Consider the following 23687-nt stretch of genomic DNA (forward strand, 5'->3'; position numbering starts at 1 on the left):
TGGAATACAAAAACACACTGCTTTTGAACAAAATCCACATGAAACTTTATACATAAATAGAGTTAACTTTCAATGAGGCTTCAGAATGTCACATAATTATAGTAGAATTTCTCACCTTTGCGATCATTGGGTCACAGATTTTGTGATCCACAGCTTCCTAATAACGGTTTATGATTGGTGTTGAGCTAAGATTCTGTTCCATAATGGTATGTACAAAATTGATTCAAGCTATAAATTGTTGCAATTGCTTCCCATTCAATTTTGAGTGATTATGCCCCTGAAATTAATGTGTTAGATGTGTATACAGTGGACTTCTCTATTGTATCTCCATTGCTTGTGGTAGGGCCACATTAACACTAGATTAATAATGTTGGTTACACATGACAGACACTGTAACATTTTTGAATGCATTAGTTTCTTTAACTTGTCCATAGCTTCTGCACTTATTTCTGTGGAACTGTGCCTGATTGCTTAGTGTGTGTCCCAGTTATTGTACTTAACTGTGAAAGACCTGGTGTTTTTGTGGGTTGCAGTATAATCCAGCTTCTTGGAGTGTAGTAAGCAGCTTTTGTTGGTTGACTAAATTGTACTGCAAACTAGATTCCAAGACATATCCTTCAAATAATTTATGTAATAGAGAGAAGATGTGACAGGTATGTTGCAATGCCACATGGTTATCACAGGTATGGAATAAACCCACTGGAGTATTAGTTGTCATGACCCCTTGAGGTTCCTGGTCCCTCCAGTGCATTTTGTAGGTAGGCATTTTCCAGATTGATATTTGAAAAAGTTTTGCCTCATCCCAATTTTGGCAATAGCACTTCTAGTATTGGCAGAGTGGGTGTGAATTTTGTGCAGGCTTGGGCGTACCACATAATCTGTGATATGTTATTTTTGTTACAAGTTCTTCTTTTATTTATTCTTTCAGTCCAAACAAAATTTCATGTGCTTAAATAAATCTAGGAGGTGCTCATTGTTGTTAATTTATATTGGTCTTAAAAACTGAGGCTTTGCATAATTCAGGTTTAAATAATTTGCTTTGAGCATCATATAATATTTTGTAATGACTGATAGAGTATAGTTTTTGAAATCAAAACACCATATCTGTTATTGTGAACCCAAACATGTTTAATGCGTACTTGCTGAATGTGTTGAGTAAGCTCACTTCATCCATTAGTTGCATCTGAGTTGGTCTTGAGGCTTGTGGATATAATATAGAAGTCAACTCTTACTACTAGTATCTGATTGTTTCCTCAACTAACAAAATGCTATGGAGTTTCTATTGGAAGGCTTGAGCTTTATTGATGTACAAGGGTTGGACGAAAATATGGAAACACTATGAGAAATGCATCCTAAACATAAACGTAGATGAGAGCCGAGTCTGCAGGCTGTGCTGTTGTATTTCACCATGAATGGCACCTGTACAATGGTGCACACTGCAAGTGTCAGTCAAGGTCAGAAAAGTGTTACGTGTAGTTGTGAAAGCATTATTTCAGAGTGAAGTGAATTCGAATGTGGACAAATTGTTGGTGCTAGTAGGAAGCCGAACTGTTTGGTGTTTCAAGAGCACTGTATCATAGATTTATGCCACATACAGAGAAAGTCGAAAAACTTCATCTACTAAGTCACAACACGTATGAAAGTGTGTTTTGAGTGATAATGGCAGATGGCCGTAGAAGAGGGTTGCAATGTCAAATAAGAGAAGATAGCTGCAGAAGCCACTGCAGAACTGAATGTTGCACTCATGAATGCTGTCATCAGCAAAAAGACACAAAGCATAAGCAGGGAATTACAGGACAGTCTGTAATTCCAAAACCACTCATCAGCAATGCAAATGCCCATAACAGGAAAGCATGGAACTGAAAACATAAAACCTGGACTGTGAAGCAATGGAACAAAGTCTTTTGGTTGGGTTATTCTTTTTTCACACTGTTTCCAGCTTCTGGCTGAGTTTACGTCCCAAGAATAAAACATAACAGGGGTTCGGTGATGGTTTGGGCAGCCATATCACGGTATTCCATGGGCTCCATGGCTACTCTACAAGGTCACATTACCGCCAAGGTTTGTGTGATCATATTGTTTTATAAGGACTATCTCATGATAGACTGTTTGTTCCCCAGTGATGAGGCTGTGCTCTAAGACTTCAGGATCACTGTTCACACAGCTTTCATCTTCTAAGATTGGAAGATGAACTGTCACATCTCCTCTGGCCACCTCAGTCTCCTGATCTCACTATTATTGACCCTTTGTGGTCTACTTTAGAGAGAGGGTGCATGATTGCTATCCACTTCCATCATCATTTTACCTGAACTTGCAACTATTTTGCAGAGAGAGTGATATAAGATTCCCTTAAAAACTGTACAGGACCTTTATTTACCCCTTCGGAGACAACTGGAAGCTGTTTTGAAATGCAAATGGGTTTCCGCACCAAGTTAGACATGGTAATGTATTGTGTTTTTGGTGTTTTCATATTTTTGACCAACCCGTGTAGGTGCACATGTTTATTAACATTGCAGATTTGTCTGTTTACAGTTTGTCAATTCCATATGCTTTTGTTGTCTGATCTGAGGTGGTGACTGTGTGCAGTATATGTGCTTGGTATCTTTCCTGTAGACCGGTTGCTCCTATTGAATTACGCCTGCGCAGATATACTACTAACAAACTTGATCCATGAGAATGTTGCACATTGGGCCTGTGTTTGCAGGCATTTGGTTTTAGCTGGAGTTTGAAAACATTTTGAACAGGCTGATAAGTGGGCGTTCTTCTTTATGTGCTAGTTGGGTTTCTCCAGCTGTTTATTCTGCACGGAGCATGTTGCGTCATGGGTTTTGCTGTCCTCTGCTTATCCATAGTTAATTCCAGGGCCATACTAGCTATCTGTTTGAAACATTATGTCCAATGTGGCTTTGATCACTGTCTCCCAAGTTGTGAGAAGGTGCATTTGTGCTACTTCAAATTGTTGCTATGGCATACTGATTGCTCTTGATGTGGTCCAGCACAGATTCCTCTTCTGTGCCAACCTCTTCATTTCAGAGAAGCACTTGCAACCTACATCCTCAATTATTTGCTAAATGTATTCCTCTATGATTTTTGCCCTCTACAGCTCCCTCTAGTACCATGGAAGTCATACCCTGATGTCTTAATAGATGTACTATCGTCCTCTCCCTTCTCCTTGACAGTGTTTTCCACTTATTCCTGTCCTCTCTGATTCTGTCCACAAGCTCCTCATTCCTTACCTTATCGGCCCACCTAATTTTCAACATTCATCTGTAGCACCACATTTCAAATGCTTCAATTCTCTTGTGGTTGTCCCACAGTCCATGCTTCTCTATCATACAACGCTTGCTCCATACATACATACTCAGAAATTTCTTGCTCAAATTAAGGGCTATTTTTGAAACTAGTAGACTTCTCTTGGCCAGGAATTCCCTTTTTGCCAGTGCTAGTCTGATTTTGATGTCCTCCTTGCTCTGTCCATCATTGGTTATTTTGCTGCCTAGGCAGTAGAATTCCTTAACTTCACCTACTTTGTGACCATCAATCCTGATATTAAGTTTCTCATCGTTCTCATTTCTGCTACTTCTCATTACTTTTGTCATTCTTAGATTTATTCTCAGTCCATATTCTGTAGTCATTAGACTGTTCATTCCATTAAACAGCTGCTGTAATTCTTCTTCACTTTCACTCAGGATAGCAATGTCATCAGTGAATCGTATCATTGATATCCTTTCACACTGAATTTTAATTCCACTCCTGAACATTTCTTTAATTTCCATCATTGCTTCTTCAATGTACAGACTGACAGTAGGGGCGAAAGACTACATCCCTGTCTTATACCCTTTTTAATCAGAACACTTCATTCTTGGTCATTTACTCTTATTACTCCCTCTTGGCTCTTGAGCATATTGTATATTACCCACCTCACCCTATAGTTTACCCCTATTTTTCTCAGTATTTCAAACATCTTGTACCACTTTACACTGTCGATTGCTTTTTTCAAGTCAACAAATCCTATAAATGTGTCTCGATTTTTCCTTAGTCTTGCTTCCATTATCAACTGCAACATCAGAATTGCTTCTCTGGTGCCTTTACCTTTTCTAAAGCCAAACTTATTGTCATCTAAAACATCCTCATTTTTCTTTTCCATTCTTCTGTATATTATTCTTGTCAGCAACTTGGATGCATGAACTGTTTAGCTGATTGTGCACTTTAATTCTCACACTTGTCAGCTCTTGCAGTCTTTGGAATTGTGTGAATGATATTTTTCCGAAAAACAGATGATATGTTGCCAGATTCATACATTCTACACACCAACATGAATAGTCATTTTGTTGCCACTTGCCCCAATGATTTTAGAAACTGTAATGGAAAGTTATCTATCCCTTCTGCTTTATTTGATCTTAAGTTGTTGAAAGCTCTCTTAAATTCTGATTCTAACACTGGATTCCTTATCTCTTCTAAATCGACTCCTGTTTCTTCTTCTATCACATCAGACAAATCTTCTTCCTCATAGAGGTCTTCAATGTACTCTTTCCTCCTACCCGCTCTCTCTCTTCATTCAACTGTGGAATCCTGTTGCACTCTTAATGTTACCATCTTTGTTTTTAATTTCACCGAAGGTTATTTTGACTTGCCTATGTGCTGAGTCAGCCCTTCCAACAATCATTTCTTTTTTTATTTCTTCATATTTTTCATGTAGCCATTTCATCTTATCTTCCCTGCACTTCCTATCTATTTCATTCCTCAGTGACATGTATTTATGTAATCCTCTATTCCCCTGAACATTTTTGTACTTCCTTTTTTTATTGATCAACTAAAGTATTTCTTCTGTTACCTATGGTTTCTTCCCCCCCAGGGGCTCAGCATTCATTTGCTGGGTACAGGCTTGGCAACCCCGGGGTTCCTGAGCTGGGGACTGGTAAGCGCCACCAGTCCCCTGTCACCATAAGCTCTGAGCATACTTCAGCGACCACCGTGCGGCGCGGCGGTGGAACGTTGTGTGTCTCAGGGAATGGGGATCTTGGCTTGACCGCCCGGATCGCGAGGATGGAATAAACCTCTCTAAAAAACCCCTCAATCTCAAGGTGTGCTGCGCGCTGATGAGATGCATGGCTGTTGAGGTGGAACAGTCGATAGCGGGCAACCTCTCGGGAACCTGCCGCACCTCAGTTGTATAAGGCTTACCTAGGCACGCTGGGCTCTGTCTAGGTGGACTTCTAGTTCCCTAGCTGCTCGTGGGACCACGATGGATCCTTCGAAATCCTCTTTTCTTCCTCCCAGCGGAAAGGGTGGGCCGCTGGAAGGATCTAACACCCAGTCTCTTAAGAGGGCCCGTGCAGTCAGTCCCCCTGACTCCGGCGCTTCTTTAAAAAGTCCAGTCTTAGGTAACAGAATGCATTCTGGTAATCCGAATGTGTTTCTCATTGTGAAACGGAAGGAGGGTAGTTTTGAGAAGGTTTCGCCCTTCTATATACAAAAGGGATTGGAGGGAATCTGTGGCTCCTTAAAATCGGTGAAGCGCTTACGTAATGGGACCTTGCTAGTGGAAACTTCCACTTCCCAGCAAGCAACTAACCTCCAATCTGCTAAATGCCTTGGAGAGTATGCCATAGACACTGAACTGCACAGCACCTTGAACTACAGCAAAGGTGTTGTGACATGCCGAGATCTAGCTGATATTCCCAAGGAAGAACTGCAACGTGAGTGGGCTCCAGAAGGTATCGTTGATGTCCAACACATCATGAAGAGGGTTGATGGCACTCTTGTCAAATCCGACTCCTTTATTCTGACCTTCAGTAGCACAAAACTTCCTGAACATGTTAAAGCTGGCTTCCTTCGCCTTAGTGTGAGGCCTTATTTCCCGGCCCCAATGCGCTGTTTCAAATGCCAGCGTTTTGGGCATACCACCTTAAGCTGTAAAGGCGAAGTGACTTGTGGAAACTGTGGTCAGGCTGCTCATGAAGGAGTTGGTTGCTCGTCTCCGGCTAAATGTATTAATTGCTCTGGGGACCACCCTGTTTGGAGTAGGGACTGCTGCATGTTTTTAGAGGAACGCAAGGTCCAGGAATAAAAACAACCAAGCGTATCCCCTATGGTGAGGCCAAGAAGATCTTTAAGTCGATGCAACCTCCCACATTTGCTACATCTTTTGCCTCCCTGGTTCAGAAGCCTACTCCAAAAGTCGATGCCTCAACGCAGACCGAAGCGGTGAGTGTTGGCACTAACACCTGTAGCTGTCAGTGCACTTGCAACGCACCCAGTGTTTCAGAGCCAGTAGCCCCTACTCGAACTGCAGACAAAGGTACAGTGGTGAACTTGGGCCAGCCCCTGGCGCCTCCAACAGCTGAGGCTGTTCCCAAGCCCAGTGCGCCAATTACCACTCCCACATCAGCTCCCCCAAAGTCCACCAAACCACAGAAAGCTACCGTACAGCAACAACAGCGCGTCAAATCCCGTGGTCAACCATCTGACCATGTGGATGTTGTTTTACGTGAGGCTTCATCTGACTCTTCCCCAGAGTTGATGGAGTACGATGTATGTGTGGGGCAATCATCTCGTCTCACGCCTGCTCCTACACCTGCTGCGGTCTCCCCGCCCCGTCGGAGAGACAGGCTGAAGGTGCTACCCCCAACATAGATGGCTCCCATACTCCAGTGGAACTTGCAAGGGTTCAGGACGCATGTGGAGCAACTTCGTCTACTCTCTCAGGGTAGACCACTGTGTCTCTGTCTCCAGGAGTATTTCCATCCATCATACTCCCCTGAGATACGAGGCTACACACTCCACAAAAAGGACGACCTGCGTGGAGAGAGAGCTAGAGGAGGCGTAGGTATTTTCGTCAGGACGGACTACCACTCCTCGCCTCTCTCACTTACGACGACTCTACAGGCCATCGCTGTGTCCGTGCACGTGCGTCATCCATTGACGGTATGTTCCCTTTACTTGCCCCCAAATGATGCTCTTGATGAAGCAGCCCTCACCGACCTTCTTACCCAGCTCCCCCAGCCATTCATTATTTGTGGTGATTTTAATGCCCACAATGTGCTTTGGGGCTCTGCACTTACCTGCCCCAGGGGTAGAGCAATTGAGAGGCTTCTCCTGTCATCCTGTGCCTACTTGCTCAATAGAGGACAGAGTACTCATTTCTCCACAGCGACTGGGTCGTTCTCTGCCATTGATCTCTCGCTTTGCTCTCCGGCTCTTGCCGCCAGTGCTCACTGGGAAGTGGTCGCTGACTTGCATGGCAGTGATCATTTCCCAATCTGGATTCACCTGCCAGATGGCGTGGACCCCGAAAGGAGACCACCACGATGGGTGCTCAGTGGAGCTGACTGGACACTTTATAGCCAGTTGGCCAAATTCGAACACTGTGCGAATGTAGAGGTGTGGGCGGATCATATTACCAAAATGGTCCACCACGCCGCTGCAGCCTCCATTCCACAGTCCACAGGTCACCGGAAGAGGCCACCTGTGCCTTGGTGGAGTGCCGAATGCCGCTCTGCGATCAGGACCAGGCGTGCGGCTCTGCGTCGGTTCAAGTGTCGGCCGACTGCTGAGAATCTTGCAGCCTTTCGGGTGGCGAGGGCAAGATGTCGCCGCATTATTCGTGAGAGCAAGAAGAGGTCGTGGCAAACGTTCCTGAACACCATTAATCATTCCACCAAAAGTTCCATTGTGTGGGAGACCATCAGGAGAATTTCTGGCAGAGGAGGGAGGTGCCCCATAGCTGCTGTAATGAATAATGGCACTCTCCACACGGATCCACGAGACATTGCCCAGACTATGGCAGCGTATTTCGCCACAGTTACTGCAACAACCAGTCAGGATCCAGGTTTCCAGCGCTATAGAGCCGTTGCTGAGAGATGTAGTCTGGACTTCCATTCCACCTCTCATGAAGTTTACAACTGCCAATTTTCTATGTGGGAGCTGGATTCTGCATTGTCTGGCGCTCGTGACACATCCCCTGGCCACGACAGGATCCATTACAGTATGCTATGGCACCTCACAATGCGCAACAAAGAAATCCTCCTCGCACTTTTTAATGCCATTTGGGCGTCGGGTCACTTTCCTGAAGCGTGGCGTGAGGCAGTTTTAATCCCTTTTTTAAAACCTGGGAAAGACCGCACGAGCCCAAGTAGCTACCGTAGTATTGCCCTCACTAGTTGCATAGGGAAGACCTTGGAGCGGATGGTCAACCGTCGCCTTGTCTGGATGTCAGAATCCCGGCAACTCCTTAGTCGCTTTCAGTGTGGGTTCAGGAGGTTTCGTTCCACCTTCGATAACCTTGCCCTCCTGGAGGCGGCTATCCAACAGGCTTTCCTACACCGTCATCACCTTCTAGGTGTATTTTTCGACATCGAGAAGGCCTACGATACTACTTGGAGGCGTCTCATCCTGGAGCAGCTTCACGAATGGGGTTTTCGTGGTTGTCTTCCTCTTTTTATTCAGTCTTTCCTCTCGCCACGATATTTTAGATACCGAATTGGTGACGTCCTGTCTGATCGTTTTGAGCAGGAGAATGGTGTCCCTCAGGGTAGCGTTTTAAGTGTGACTCTGTTTGCCATTGCTATTAATAGCATTACGTCCATAGTGAAAAGTCCTGTCCAGTGTTCTTTGTTTGTGGATGATTTCTCTTTGTTCTGCTCTTCTTCAAGCCTTGCAACGACAACCCGTCAGTTGCAACTTACGATTAGGCGTTTGGATGACTGGGCGAAGAAGAGTGGTTTTCAGTTTTCCACCGAGAAGTCTGTATGTGTTCTGTTTAACCGTTCTCGTTCGATTTTAACCTTTCCTGAGTTGCGCTTGAGGGACACTATTCTTACTTTTAAAGACACGGTGAGATTTCTGGGGCTCATTTTTTACACGAGGCTCACATGGTTACCTCATCTTAAAGACCTGAAATGGCGGTTGCTTCACCTCTGTGCAGAGGCTGGTGAACCGCCACTTCATATGCGGCGACGGCTACTTACAGTGCCCCAGGCATATAAAACTTTGTCCACACCCTACACCCCTGCATACCCTACCGTTGCTCAGCCTCCTCTGGCACGATTGTTTCATAACCGGCAATGTGCGACGCAGCCCTATGGGATTCGCACACAGGATTGCCTCAGTGCGATGTCTATGGCTGGTCTTCGTGTTTTACGTTGCGGTTGGAGCAGATCTCCACCTTGGCTCCTCCAGAGACCCAAACTTATTTTAGATTTGACTAATTTTACGAAAGCTGGCACACCAGATTTTACGTTCCAATCTCTGTTTTTTAACATTTTAGATGTGCATCACGGTTTCACTGTCGTTTATACTGATGGCTCCAAACAGGAGACTTTCCTTGGCTGTTCTGTGGTGTTCCCTGATCATGTTACCCGGATTCGCCTCCCTGCTGAATATACCGTTTTCGCAGCGGAGCTCCACGCGATCCTGACGGCACTGGAGCAGATGCATCGTGTTCGGGGTGATCGATTTCTTCTCTGCTCCGATTCTCTTAGTGCCTTACACTCACTGCAGAACCTATAACCGACTGAAGAGATGGTCCAGCTGATACATGACCAACTGTACTTGCTCCAACGGCGGGGTAAAGAGGTATCCTTCTGCTGGGTGCCTGGTCATGTCGGCATATGGGGCAATGAACAGACTGATCGGGCTGCCAAGGAGGCCTGCAGAGAAAAGGATGTGGTCCAGTGTCCTATCCCCTTGCAGTCAGTCATTGCTGCACTCCACAGGAAGTGCATGGAGTTGTGGGAGGACGAATGGCTGGCGGTGACGGCCAATAAACTGCGGTCAGTAAAGTCAACCACTCGGCCGTGGCGTTCCTCCTGCCGGCTGCTCAGGCGGGAAGAGGTGGCGCTCACACATCTTCGGATCGGGCACTGTCCTCTGACACATAGCTATTTATTACGGTGGGAGGATCCTCCGTTTTGTGATGCTTGTGGTGTGCACATCTCTGTCCGGCACATTTTAACAGACTGCGTTTTATACCGTGATGCAAGGGCAGAAGCACAAGTTGATGGGGATCTGCCCTGTGTTTTAGCTAACGATGAGACGTGTGTGTCTAGAGTTTTTAAGTTTTGTGATGTGTCTGGACTCTGGCCTAAACTTTTAGGCTGGCGGTTTTAGTGTCTTGCAGAGTGGCTGACTCCTCCCTTTTTTCCTTGCGGTCAGCCAGCCACTTCTATCTGCTCCATTGTTTTAGCTCCCTCTACCTTTTTCTTCCTGTGTTGTCCATGTTTTACTGCTGACGCCCTGCTTCATCCCACGCTTCGGTGTGGGTGAGCGCATATTTTTTATGATTGTTCCCTGTGTTTTATGTTCCGTTTGATGTAAATGTTCTGAGTTTTGTTTCTTGACACCCGTTTCACTATGGTACTGAACGGGCGCTGAAGACCTTGCTGTCGTGCGCCCACAAAACCCTTCTACTACTACTACTACTACTACTACTATGGTTTCTTCGCAATTACCTTCTTTGTACCTTTTTCTTTCCAGCTTCTATGATTGTCCTTTTTAGAGATGTCCATTCCTCTTCAACTGTGTTTCCTACTGAGCTGTTTCTTATTGCTGTATCTATAGCCTTAGAGAACTTCAAGCGTGTGTTGTCATTCCTTAGTACTTTTGTATACTACTTCTTTGTCCATTGATTCTTCCTGACTAATATCTTAAACTTCAGCCTGCTCTTCATCTCTACTACATTGTGATCTGAGTCTATATCTGCTCCTGGGTATGTCTTATAATCCAGTATCTGATTTAGAAATCTCTGTCTGGCCAGTGAAATCTTCCCACATCATCTGGTCTTTTCCAAGTATACCTTCTCCTCTTTTGATTCTTGAACAGAGTATTTGCTATTACTAGCTGAAATCTATTACAGAACTCAATTAGTCTTTCTCCTCTCTCATTCCTTGTCCCAAGCCCATATTCTCCTGTAACCTTTTCTTCTACTCCTTCCCCTACAACTGCATTGCAGTCGTCCATGACTATTAGACTTTCATCTCCCTTTATTTACTGCATTACATTTCCAATATCCTCATATACTTTCTCTCTCTCTTTATCTTCAGCATGCAGCATCAGATTGTATATCTGAATTATCGTTGTCAGTGTTGGTTTGCTGTTTATCCTGATAAGAACAACCCTATCACTGAACTGTTCACAGTAGCTCACTCTCTGTCTAACCTTTCTATTTATAATGAATCGTAATCCTGTTATACCATTTTCTGTTGCAATTGATAATACCTGATACTCATCTGACCAGAAGTCCTTGTCTTCTTTGCGTTTCACTTCACTGACCGCTACTGTATCTAGACTGAGCTTTCGCATTTCCCTTTTCAGATTTTATAGCTTCCTTACCATGTTCAAGCATCTGACATTCCATGCCCTGACTTGCAGAACATTATCCTTTCGTTAGTTATTCAATCTTTTTCTCATGGTCACCTCCCACTTGGCAGTCCCGTCCCGGAGATCCTAATGGGGTACTATTCTGGAATCTTTTGGCAATGGTGGCAATGGACAGATCATCATGACACTTTTTCAATTACAGGCCACATGTCTTGTGTATACACATTATGTGTCTGTAATGCATTCGTTTCCACTGCCTTCTGCATTCTTATGCCATTTATCACTGCTGATTCTTCCACCTTCAGGGGCAGTTTCCCACCCCAAAGACAAGAGAATGCTCTGAACCTCTGTCTGCTCTCCACCCTCTTTGACAAGGCTATTGGCAGAATGAAGGTGACTTCTTATTCCGGAAGTCTTTGGCTGCCAATGCTGATTATTAATTAAAATTTAAGCAGTGGCAGGTTTCTAACCTGGGACCGAGGATGTTATTAGTAATCAAAGACACTACCCCTAAACCACTGTTGTTCCCTATGAAATGTCAGACACTTGGACAAATCAGTTACTTGTTCTGTTAAAGAGTTCGTTCATTTCAATGCTTCTTGATGGCTTTGTTTATCACAAGTGTGTCAAATTGTGATGTCTTTGATTAGTGAGTCTATGTACTATTTTTTACAGAGATCATTTTAATGCATGAACTCAAGCTTTCTGCATAAACTATGTAAGTCTGTTACTCAAGCCATAGGAGATTTCTAGGGCTTCTTATGTTGCTGAACAAATTTTAATGGTCAAAGGCTATGCTAAGTTTTGTTTCTGCTAATGCTCATCAAACAACTAAAACAATTCCATGAATGCTAATGTCAGTATGTACACTACTGAAGATGATTTATGGAACAATTGAGATAATTCAGGCTTGGCTCAGGCACTTTCAGAAGTGACCAGATACCATGCTCAAATATCATGAATGCTGCGAAGTGTCGTTACAGGTGTCTGCAGTATGTTGACTGACCATTTTTACTTTCTTCAGTGGGTGGAATGGTGGCTGCAGCTACAATTGAAGCATGATCACTTAAGAGTTAGTTGCTTATGTGTAGCCTCCATTTTACAACATGCTAATTGTTCAGTTTACTACTATTGCTGTTAGAGCTGCATCTGACATTTCTACAAAAATTTCAGGTCCACTGAAGAAGTTACCGTATATAAATACTTTATTTCTAGAAGCATCTTATTTCCACAAATGGTAAATATAGCACAGTGGTAGTTAAGCTCAGTCATTATCAAGAACAATAAGATCTGTTCTGCACCAGAGATGATCCTGAGAGAATCTAAACATGCAGTACACCTTTAAACATAGTGAAGAGTTACAGTTAACTATGACACAACAGTGAAGAAACCAGTGCAGCTCAAGACCGGACAAGTAACTGCCTGATGCACCTGATGAATCCAGGTATTCACTTGGTCAAACTCAGCTTACAGGATTGACTGCTAGGATAGTCCATCACTTAATCTGGTTGCTTGGTTGAAGTGCTGCCTGTGTGGATATTTATGGTTGCTCTCATTAAACTTTGACAAAACACAGTATATACAGTTCCACAAAGTAAATGGAATGACACCATTAATAAATATAGACTTCGATCAGAAATCAGTAGCTAAGGTAGAATATTCAAAATTTCTAGGTGTATGCATTGATGAGGGATTGAACTGGAAAAAACACACTGAGGATCTGCTGAAACATTTGAGTTCAGCTACTTATGCTATTAGGGTCATTGCAAATTTTGGATCTGAGTAAATTAGCTTACTGTGCCTATTTTCATTCTCTTTTCATATGGCATCATATTCTGGGGTAACTCATTATTGAGTAAAAGAGTGTTCATTGCAAAAAGTGTGTAATCATAATAACTGCTGGAGATCATCCAATATCATCCTGCAGACACTTATTTAAAGAGCTAGAGATCTTCACTGTAGCCTCACAATATATATATTCACTTATGAAATTTGTTATTAACAATCCAAACGAATTCAAAAGTAATAGCAGTGTACATGGCTACAACACTAGGAGGAAGGATGATCTTCACTACTCAAGGTTAACCCTAACTTTGGCTCAGAAGGGGGTAAATTATAATGCCACAAAAGTCTTTGGTCACTTACCTAATAGCATCATAAGTCTGACAGACAGCCATATAGCATTTAAAAGGAAATTAAAAGAATTTCTTAATGGCAACTCCTTCTACTCATTAGATGAATTTTTGGATATAGTAAGTGGGTAATTTCCCCAACCCCCACAAAAAAATTAAAAATATTAAGTGTCATGTAATATTTTGTGTGATGCAATATCTTGTATAGACACCTTTTATTAACCTGACACATTCCACATCATTACGAAGTGTCGTATTCATGATCTATGGAACAAGTACTAATCTAATCTAATCTGAAGGCATGAGCTTTATTGATGCTACTCTGTTTATTTATGTAGGGCTGAGTACAGACCTCAAATGAGTCACAATGTTTTTTTCACTGGCCAGGATACCAAAATGTTGAAAAAGGAATTGTACTTTATTATGAAAATTATCTTTTACTTTAAATTATTTGTGTTGTCAGTAACAAGAATATGCCCTTTCAGTCACCACCAGCTCATTATTGCAAATCCATTTTTAAATAGTTTGCATGTATAAACTGAAAGGCTTGCATTTTTTGCTTTATTTCTGTAACACAATACAAACTTGGTCTATATCTGCTAAATCTGAACAGAGAATAGTCACAGGATTTAAATCACAGTACTTCATTCTGAATCATGTCCCCACAGTCATTATTTAAGATAAGATAAATGCAACATCACTAAAATTTTTTCATGCTACTTCAGTGGTTGAGTTTAGTAGCCAGTAGAGGTACAGAGACCCAGTTAGTTGTTCATGTCTTGGTATGTCTATTTTCTTCTCTGCACCAACAAATCCATCATATGTATTACTGTCAAGTGCCATCATTATGTGCACAAATTTAGAGGTCTTCCCCAAGTTCATTGCCTAGTTTCAGCTGTTTGGTGTTTGTTAAAAATAGTTTAATAATGTTGTATCCTTGTTAAGAGATGCACACTGCTATTGAATGGATGTGCCCAGGTTGCCAAACAACAATGGAACTTTATTAATCTTCTGAACAATTTTAGTATTGCTCTCTTAGAAGGTATGAGACATATGTATTATTCTAGCTGTGCTCACTGAAGTTTCATTGATCTGTCCTAATGAGGTATCATGGACATATCTGGTAAATGTTTGTACATGGACATAGTTTGTGATTGAGGTACATGCTTTGCATTGGCATGAGAGGCAGTGATCTCCAGTCCTTGAGCCACAGGCATAGCTGGCATGAAACCTGCAGTGTACTGCTCACTTAGTGAATGGAACTCCGATTTAGGGGCCACTTACACGGTTGGCGTTGAGCTTAGAGACCTGCGAACTATGACTTTCCAATGTCAACTGCCTCAAGTGTAGCCATGCAGCATCATATAAAACTGTCCAGCAGAAGAATACAAGGAAAGCACGATGGTGGCACATGACTTGCAGAGGTGAGATACAGTGAGTGTAGTGCCACATGGTACCATGATACCTACTGAAGGTTTGATCGTCCATAGATTTGTTGCTCACATACTGGAAGGTCGGCAACTCATAAAACATTACTGTGAGGTTAGTAACTAGGCTGTAGGTGACAGCTGAGGGTACCAAAAAGATAAAATACTTTTTAGGAATCGACCATATTTTAAAAAATCCTGCTGATATTTTAATGAGCCAATCAAAGACAATACTCATAACCAATATCTTTTTGCAATCAGTGTAATCTGTGTCACTTATAAGAGCTGCCCAGTCTTCAAAATTCTGTGTATGCACTACAAACTTGGAATGTAAATTATTAAATATAGAACTAATCAAAAATTCTAACTCTGTTATGATGTGAAGTGATGTTGCACATTCGTTAAGACAATTGGCTTCTATCTGGGAGGAGAAGACTTCAAATTTCCATCAGGACATCCTGCTTCAGGTTTGCTGCATTGTCACTGAATGATTCTAAATGAATCCTGATGTGATCCCTTTAATGCTACTTTCTAATGCTGCTTCCCATTTGCTGTGAAATAAAAAGCATTTGAATAACAAGTGTCCATAATTTACTTCAAAATGTTGATATTATTTTTAAAAAAAGATATGCAGCTACTCTCAATGACAGAATTGTGAATGTAAGAACAAAATGTGTTTAAAACCTGGAAATAGGTTAAGAAGGCCATTATGGAAAGAGAAGTTGATTGGCAAGTTTGTCAGACTTTTGAACTGTTAAAAGTCTGGTTGACTATCAAAAACCTGCAGTTAATGTAAGAATGAAAACTTAAAAATAAAGCAGCTCATTGCAGCATTCAAAACCCACCAAGAGAAGAATAAGGAAACAAAAGAAGTGTGGGTAAACTGGAAATGTAAAAAAATGACAATGAGCTCATGGTACATAAAGAAGAGCAACTGAAAATTTGGGTAGTTAAAATTACAGACCTGTTCAATGACACATAATCAACACATGTTGATGCAGAGGAATTAGTGTGTCCAGAAATTATGAAGGGAAGCCTTAAATCAGAAAAAATGTGAAAGAGCAGTTGGACCTTTGAATTGAGTCCAAAGGTACCCAGATTTGTTGACAAACAATACTGACATCTTCTGAAGTTGTTCAGCCCATTTTTACATCATCAGCCACATACCTCACAAATGGATAAAATCTGCCTTCTGAAACCTGCTCAAGAAGTGTATTGCTAAACACTGCTTTAACTAAAGATTAATCAGCCCAATGAGGCACACTCTAAAAATGTTCCTGAGAATACTTCACTGCTGGATTTTGGTTTTGGGATGGTCTTTATTCAGGTCTTTGTACAGAAATGACAACTATATCTTTGCTGTTTGATAGACTATGAAAAAGCAGTTGACAGCACTAAACACCACACCTTTATTTCTCAATTTTTGAAAAGCAATTGACTCAATACTACAATTAAGCTTATCATCAAAAGTGTGATCAAATGAGATATCAAGCAAAATTTGTGGTTGGACTCATGAGTGTTTGCAAAGTGGTACAAAGATTGGCAACTTGCCCCAAAGTACATAAATGTAAAATTGTGCACTTCACAAAAGAAAGTAATATTGTACAGCTATAATATCAGTGAGTCACAGTTGGAATCAATCAACTCAAACAAATGTGTGGTTATAACAATTTGTAGGGATATGAAGTGGAACAATCACATAGTTTCAGTCGTATGTGAATCAGATGAGAGATAGTGGTTTATTGGTAGAAAACCATGGAAATGCAGTCAGTCTATGAAGGAGACTGCATAAAAAACACTCATGTGACCCATCATAGAATTTTAGTGAAATGTGTGAGACCCTTACAAAATAGGACTAACAGGTATTATTGAATGGATACAAAGAAGGACTGCCCAATTGGTCCCAGGTTTGTTTGACCCATGAGAAAGAGTCGTGAAGATGCCGAAAGAAGTAAACTGGGACAAACCATCCTGTGAAAGCCTACTTGCAAAGTTTTGGGAACCATCTTTAAATGATGATGTTGTCATATTCCACACCCCCTTATGTATTGCTCCCCTGCAATTTGTGAAGACAAAATTAGACTAATTACAGCATGCACTGAGGTATTTAAGCAATCATTTTCCTGCACTCCATACATTCATGGAACAGGTGGTGGTACTAGCAACTAGTGCAACAGGACATACCCCTGCCATGCACCTCACAGTGGGTTGTAGAGTATAGATGTAGATGTAAATCCGTATCCATCAGCTTAAACTCACAGTCCTTCTCAATAAAGACTTCAGCATAACTGAAAAGCTTTCTGGAACCAATGACACATATCAAGGTTGGAGGCCACATTTCACATGACATCAGAATACTAAACAGTGCCAAACGGGGATGTATATTATCTCTGACACTGTTGAACTTATATTCTATAGTTACTCATATTTTTTGAAAAGCATTAAATAACATCTGTTGTATACTGTAGCAATGCATGGGTTCTAAAGACAGAAAGCAGAGAATGAAGGCACGACTACAGTTAGGTAAAAATCATTTACTTAATTTCAGTGGGTTGCAGAACACAAGTGCAGGCAGATCCAAGTATAGTCCAGATAGTGCAAATCTGTAATACACTGTAAACACTGAGGGAGACGCTGTGTATTCACAGGTGTAGGACACAAGACTCAAGGAGGCTGACAACAGCATGGTGTGGTGTCATACTCTTTGTTAGGGCAAACTGCCTGGATTGATTAAGGACGGCATTTCTGTCAGGCAGCCATAATTGCTGTGTGGTTGCCTCTGGCAGTGGTACTCAGAATATCTGGTGCCAACGTCTGTATTAGGAAGTGACATGTGTGGTGTGGTGTCTGTGGTGGCCGACACCACAACATCAACAAAACAATCAATTAATGGTTCACATTTAAAGGAAAGAATCTTTCCTTCTCATCCTGTGTAGTAAGTCTCCCCTGACCCACGGTTCTGGATGACTTTCCTGAAATCTACCGCTTTTCCTAGACCTCTCCAGTCCTTTTACTTCACCCCTCTTCCTTCCACTTCAGCCCTTATGCCTGAAGAAGGAGCCACTGGCTCCGAAAGCATGTCAGTTACACCTGTCTTTTATGTGTGTGTTCTGCTGCCACTTGGTGAGTAGATGTTTTATCTATACAATTAAATTATTTTGTCAATAATTGATTGTTTTCATTGGTAGAATAGAAAGTCTGCAGCTTCTTGCACATGATACGACAATAACTGTATCTATTTTAATGTGATCATTAGCAAGAAAATCAGAGGGGCCAAGATTATCAACTTCGATGATAATATGCTTGAGAGAATCATCAAATTGAGACAAAAAGTTTGATGGTTGACAGCAAAAAGGGTCTTTACTAAGAGATGAAATCTAGGAGTAATATAGCATGGTCAGCATTTAAAAACTGGAACATCAGTGATGTAATTTTGATCTTCATTTTATTACACATTTGCATATTGTGAACTGTTATGTGTTATCAGTGCTACTACTGTGTGGAGTAGAATCACACACATTGAAAGATCATCCATGAACATGTTGAAGGTGTTTGAAACTTGGTCTACAGTAGCATGCTACAGATGGCATGGAGAAGTTGTGAAAATGATGAGATGTATGTCTTCGGAAGTTTTATGCAGAGGTATACCTGAATAAAATCTCCTCAGTTTTCAAGTAATCCTGATCACAATGGCAGACACTGTTGTAAAAAGCTTGACAGTTTTATTCAGAGTAACACAACTTGAAAATCCAGAAGATTTCACTCAGTTGTGAGGTACTTTAGTGTGTTGGCAAAAATCTCTAAATAGTACCTACCCTCAAATAATAGAAAAGCAGTGTGGGCACATCTCCTAAGTGAGGATTACAGCTTCATTCAACACTTCATTGGAGAAAAAGGCAGAAGGAAAATGTGGTGTGATGGAAAATGATTCTATGGTCACAGAATCTCACTGAATTGCCCACCATGACCTTGATTGCCTCATTGATGCTGTGATCTTTATATTATTTTGAGATATTTGTTGGAGCCAGTGGAGTCATTTTAAGCCAATGAAATTTTTTTCCAGTCTGTATTGAATATTGAGTATTTAAACTTATGCAACAACACATTGTGAAAAGATCATTGTTATTCACCCATACCTTGAGTACCAGACATCACAAATTCCAAAATAGTCTGCTGATGAGAACAGTGATCATTATTTTCTTGGTAGAATTTTCAGTCTGAGAGAGATACATCACATTTTCAAAGATTCACTTCTGTTTTGTATGGTAGCTGTAACAGCAAAGAATTTATCACTATCACTTGTAACACAGTAAATGCCACTTTCCATATTTTTTGTATTTGTTTGCACCTTTGGAAATCATGGGGTGATGTGACCTCCATTCAAGCACATTCATACCCATAAAGAGAAAAGTTTTCTAATTTCAGTGTGATCAAAGATAAGGACACAGATTTTAGGTGCCAATAGATGAAACAATTTGTCTTGTCATGGGGCATGTATTTTCTATGGCATTTTCTACACCCTTGAGTATCTCATCACATTGGATCTATGGAATGAAAAGTAACATCCTTCAGTGTGACATGAAGAAGCTTGAACTGTCTATAAAGTTTCCTCACTTTTGAAGTTGCCTTTATGGAATTGTCTAGAGGCATTTGGATATGGTAAGAGTAATTGAAGATATGGTCTTGTAATTGTTACCCACTTTAATAGTACCTTATTTTCAAGTTGTGAGAAAAATATCATTGGTGACACTTGGTTTTGGAGTTTACACCCTGATTTAATCAAGCTTAAAAAAGATCAATTTTCTGTCAAAGCAAAAGAGAGAAGTTATAGTTGGGAATCATGCATCCAGAGCCAAGGGATTACCAGTTATGATTTTCTGGAACTAAAGTTTTGTCCAAGACTAATCATAATTATGCTAGAATGTACAAGGGCCAGTCATAAAGTTACACCTCAAAACAAGAATTTTATGTGACTAATTTTCTGTTTGTTTGCAGGTATGTGTCTGCCACCCTGCTTGAAGTTTAAGTTCTCATGCTGTGGTACCATAGCACACTGTGACAGGTGCCATGAACAAAATGGTGCAATCCATTGTTAAAGCCAAGGTGGGTCACATCATTTTATTTTGGCTCCTCTATCAGTGTGCTGTGGTACTGTAACATAGGCTACAGACATTTACCTACAACCAACCAAATTAATTACAGTATTATGAAAAGGATAGGTTGCTACTCACCATATAGAGCTGTTGAGTTGCAGACAAGCACAGTGAAAAGACTGCTCTACATCTACGCTTTTGGCCAGAAGGCTTCCTACAAAATTGAAAACACACACACAGTCACTCAAGTGCAACTCCCACTCACATGAGAACTGTCTCTGGCTATGGCGGTCAGACTATGGAGCAGCAATCTGGTTTGGGTGATGAGGATAAGGAGACGGCATGGGGTGGGGAACAGGAAGGGGGGGGGGGGGGGGGGGAAGGTGCAGTGCTGCTTGCAGTAGCATGCAATGGCATGGTGTGGACGTGGTAAGGCTCCTAGGTGCAGTCATGAGATTTGGAGGGGGGGGGGGGGGAGCAGCAGATGTGGAAAAGGAGAAAAGTAGAGAAGGGAAAAAATATTAGTAGGTGCATTGGTGGAATAGAAGTCTATGTAATGCTAGAGTTGGAGCAGGGAAGGTGATAGGTAGGTGGAAGACTGGGACTAGCAAGGTTGAGTCTGGAGGGGAGTGTATGGAATTGTAGAATATATTGCAGGGAGAATTGCTACCTGCACAATTAGAAAATGCTGGTGTTGGTGGTGTTGGTAGGAAGTATCTAGATGGCACACGCTGTGAAGCAGTCATTGAAACTGAAGTGAAGCATATTGTGTTGTGCAGCATGCAGCATGTTCAGCAACTGAGTGGTCCAGCTGTCTCTTGGCTATAGTTTGTTGACAGCCATTCATGCAGACAGATAACTTGTAGTTTGTCATGCCTATAGTTGCTCGTTAGTTTGTAGATAACATGCTTGACAGCCATTCATGCAGACAGATAACTTGTAGTTTGTCATGCCTATAGTTGCTCGTTAGTTTGTAGATAACATGCCTGCTTTCAAAGGCCTTTGATGGGATAGGAGGTGCCTGTGACTGGACTGGAGTAGGTGATGTGGGAGGATGTGAGGGACAGGTATTGCATCTCTGTCTCTTGTGGGGATATGAGTCATGAGACAAGGGTGTTAGGAGCAAGAATACAGTAGGGATGAGAAAGAATATTGTGTAGGTTAAACAAGTGATGGAATACCACTGTGGAGGGGGTGGGGAGGATAGGGGTATGATATTCCTCATTTCAGGCCACAGTGAGAGGTGGCTGAAATCCTTGCAGAGAATGTGATTCAGTTGCTCTGGCCCTGGATGGTACTGTGTCATGAGAGGAGAGCTCCTTTGTAGGCAGTTGGTTGGTATGTGAGAGGTGACTGGTGACAAGAGAGACAAGGCATGGGAGATCTTTTCCTGTACAAGGTTGGGAGGGTAATTTCGGTCTGTGAAGGCCTCAGTGAGTTCCTTGGTATATTTGGTGAGGGCTGCTCATCACTACATATGCGATGACCATTGGTCGCTGGCTTGCACGGCGAAGACTTCTGGTTATGGAATGGGTGGCTGCTGTCGAAGTGGAGGTATTGCTGGTGTTTGGAAGGTTTGATACTGACGAATGTACTGATGTAGCCACCCTTAAGGTGGAGGCCAACATTGATGAATGCAATTTGTTGTGTTGAGGAGGACCAGGTGAAGGGAATGGGGAGAAGGAGTAGTGGTCCAGGAGGGTGTCCTCACTCTCAGTCCAGATCACAAAGATGCCTTCAAAGAATCCGGGCCAGGGTGGTTAGGAAAGATTCCTCTAGACAGCCCATGAGTAGGTTGGCATAGAATGGCACCTTATAGGTGCTCATTGCTATACTATGGATTTGTTTGTAGACAATTCCTTCAAGGAGAAATAATTGTGGGTGAGGATATATTTGGTTGTGGTGACCATAAGGAGGTTGTAGGTTTGGAGTCAATTGGACATTGGGAAAGATACTTTTCTGTAGTGGCAAGCTCATGAGCATTGGGGATTATAGTGGAGAGATGTGGCATCAACAGTAAAGCAGTGCCATGTGGTAAAAGAACAGGAATTATGGTTTATGTCTTTGATATAGAACAGTACATTATGGATAATAGGCTGAAGCTGTTGGCCTATGAGATCAGAGTGGGCACAGAAACCAGACAAAATAGGGCATCCTGGATGGGTAAGTTTATGGATTTTAGGAAGCATGTAAAAGGTAGGTGTGCAGCAAGTGGTAGGGGTGAGGAGAGAACTCAGGAAACAGCTTTTGGGATAGTCCTAAGCATTTGAGGAGAAATTGGTGATTTTCTTGGATTTTTGGAATAGGGTCACTGTAGCAGGGTTTATAGGTGGACAAAGCTGACAGCAGGTGGAGTCCCTCCAGCGGGTAATCCCTGTAGTTGAAAATCAAAGTGATGAAGAACTCCACTGAGAGAATCTCTGCTCTTGGGTAATGACACCTTCAGCTTGTTATCCACAACCTGTACACCTGACCCAGCACATAGAAAAGTCTAAACAACTTTCAGTGAAAATAAAGCAAGAATGCTGTCAAGGATGCAGTGGAAATTCTGCTGTTAAATGCTGAGGAGAGAGCAGATAGGTGGAAAGAGTACATTGAAGGCCTTACGAATGGGAAGACTTGTCTGATGACATGATAGAAAAAGATACAGGAGCAGATATAGGAGAGACAGGGGATCCATTATTAGAATCAGATTTTAAAAGAGCTTTGGAAGACTTTGATCAAATAAGGCAGAAGGGATAGATAACATTCCATCAGAATTTCGAAAATCATTGGGGTAGTGGCAACAAAACTACTATTCACATTGGTGTGTAGAATGTATGACTCTGGCGATATACCATCTGACTTTCAGAAAAACATCATCCACAAAATTCCAAAGACTGCAAGAACTGACATGGGTGAGAATTATTGGACACTCAACATAATAGCTCATGTATCCAAGTTACTGATGAGAATAATATACAGAATAATGGAAAAGAAAATTGAGTATGTGTTAGATGATGACCAGTTTGGCAGAGAGGCAGTTCTGATATTCATAAGATACATCAACCTGAAAAAAGCATTTAACAGTGTTGAATGGTGCAAGATGTTTGAAATTCTGAGAAAAATAGGGGTAAGCTATAGAGAAAGGTGGGTAATAGGTCTGTACAATGTATACAGGAACCAAGAGGGAACAATAAGACTGAAAGACAAGAACAAAGTGCTCAGATTTAAAATGGTGTTAGTCAGGGATGCAGTCTTTCACTTTCATTATTCAGTCCGTACACTGAAGAAGCAGTGATGGAAATAAAAGAAAGGGTAATGACTGGAAAATTCAAGGTGGAAGTATATCAATGATAAGATTTGCTGAAGACATTGCTGTCCTCAGTGAAAGTGAAAAAGAATTGCAGGATCTGCTGAATGGAATGAATAGTCTAATAAGTACATAGTATGAATTGAGGGTAAACTGAAGAAACAGGAAAGCAATGAGAAGTAGCAGAAATGAGAGCAGTGAGAAACTTAACATCAGGAATATTGATCAAGAAGTAGATGAAGTTAAGGAATTATGCTACCTAGGCAGCAAAATAACCCCTGATGGATGGAGCAAGGAAGACATCAAAAGCAGACTAGCACTGGCAAAAATGGCATTCCTGGCCAAGAGAAGTCTACTAATATCAAACATAGACCATAACTTGAGGAAGAAATTTGTAAGAATTTTTGGAGCATAGCATTGTATG

At 41.7% G+C, this 23687-nt stretch overlaps 1 protein-coding gene across 6 annotated transcripts in view; it reads left to right on the forward strand.

Annotated features, from left to right (window-relative positions):
• Positions 1-23687, forward strand: part of LOC126178436 (uncharacterized) — a 290068-nt gene that overhangs the window by 243093 nt on the left and 23288 nt on the right. The window contains exon 8 of one of the 6 annotated variants that reach the window (XM_049924533.1): positions 19874-19981. The exons of the other annotated variants lie outside the window; for them this stretch is intronic. Within the exon in view, the coding sequence (XP_049780490.1) occupies positions 19874-19974 (101 nt within the window). The 3' untranslated portion in view covers positions 19975-19981. The remainder of the gene's footprint in view (positions 1-19873; positions 19982-23687) is intronic. 6 annotated transcript variants of the gene reach the window in all.

Source organism: Schistocerca cancellata, chromosome 1 (assembly GCF_023864275.1).
Source record: "Schistocerca cancellata isolate TAMUIC-IGC-003103 chromosome 1, iqSchCanc2.1, whole genome shotgun sequence".
Taxonomy (NCBI): Eukaryota; Metazoa; Arthropoda; class Insecta; order Orthoptera; family Acrididae; genus Schistocerca; species Schistocerca cancellata.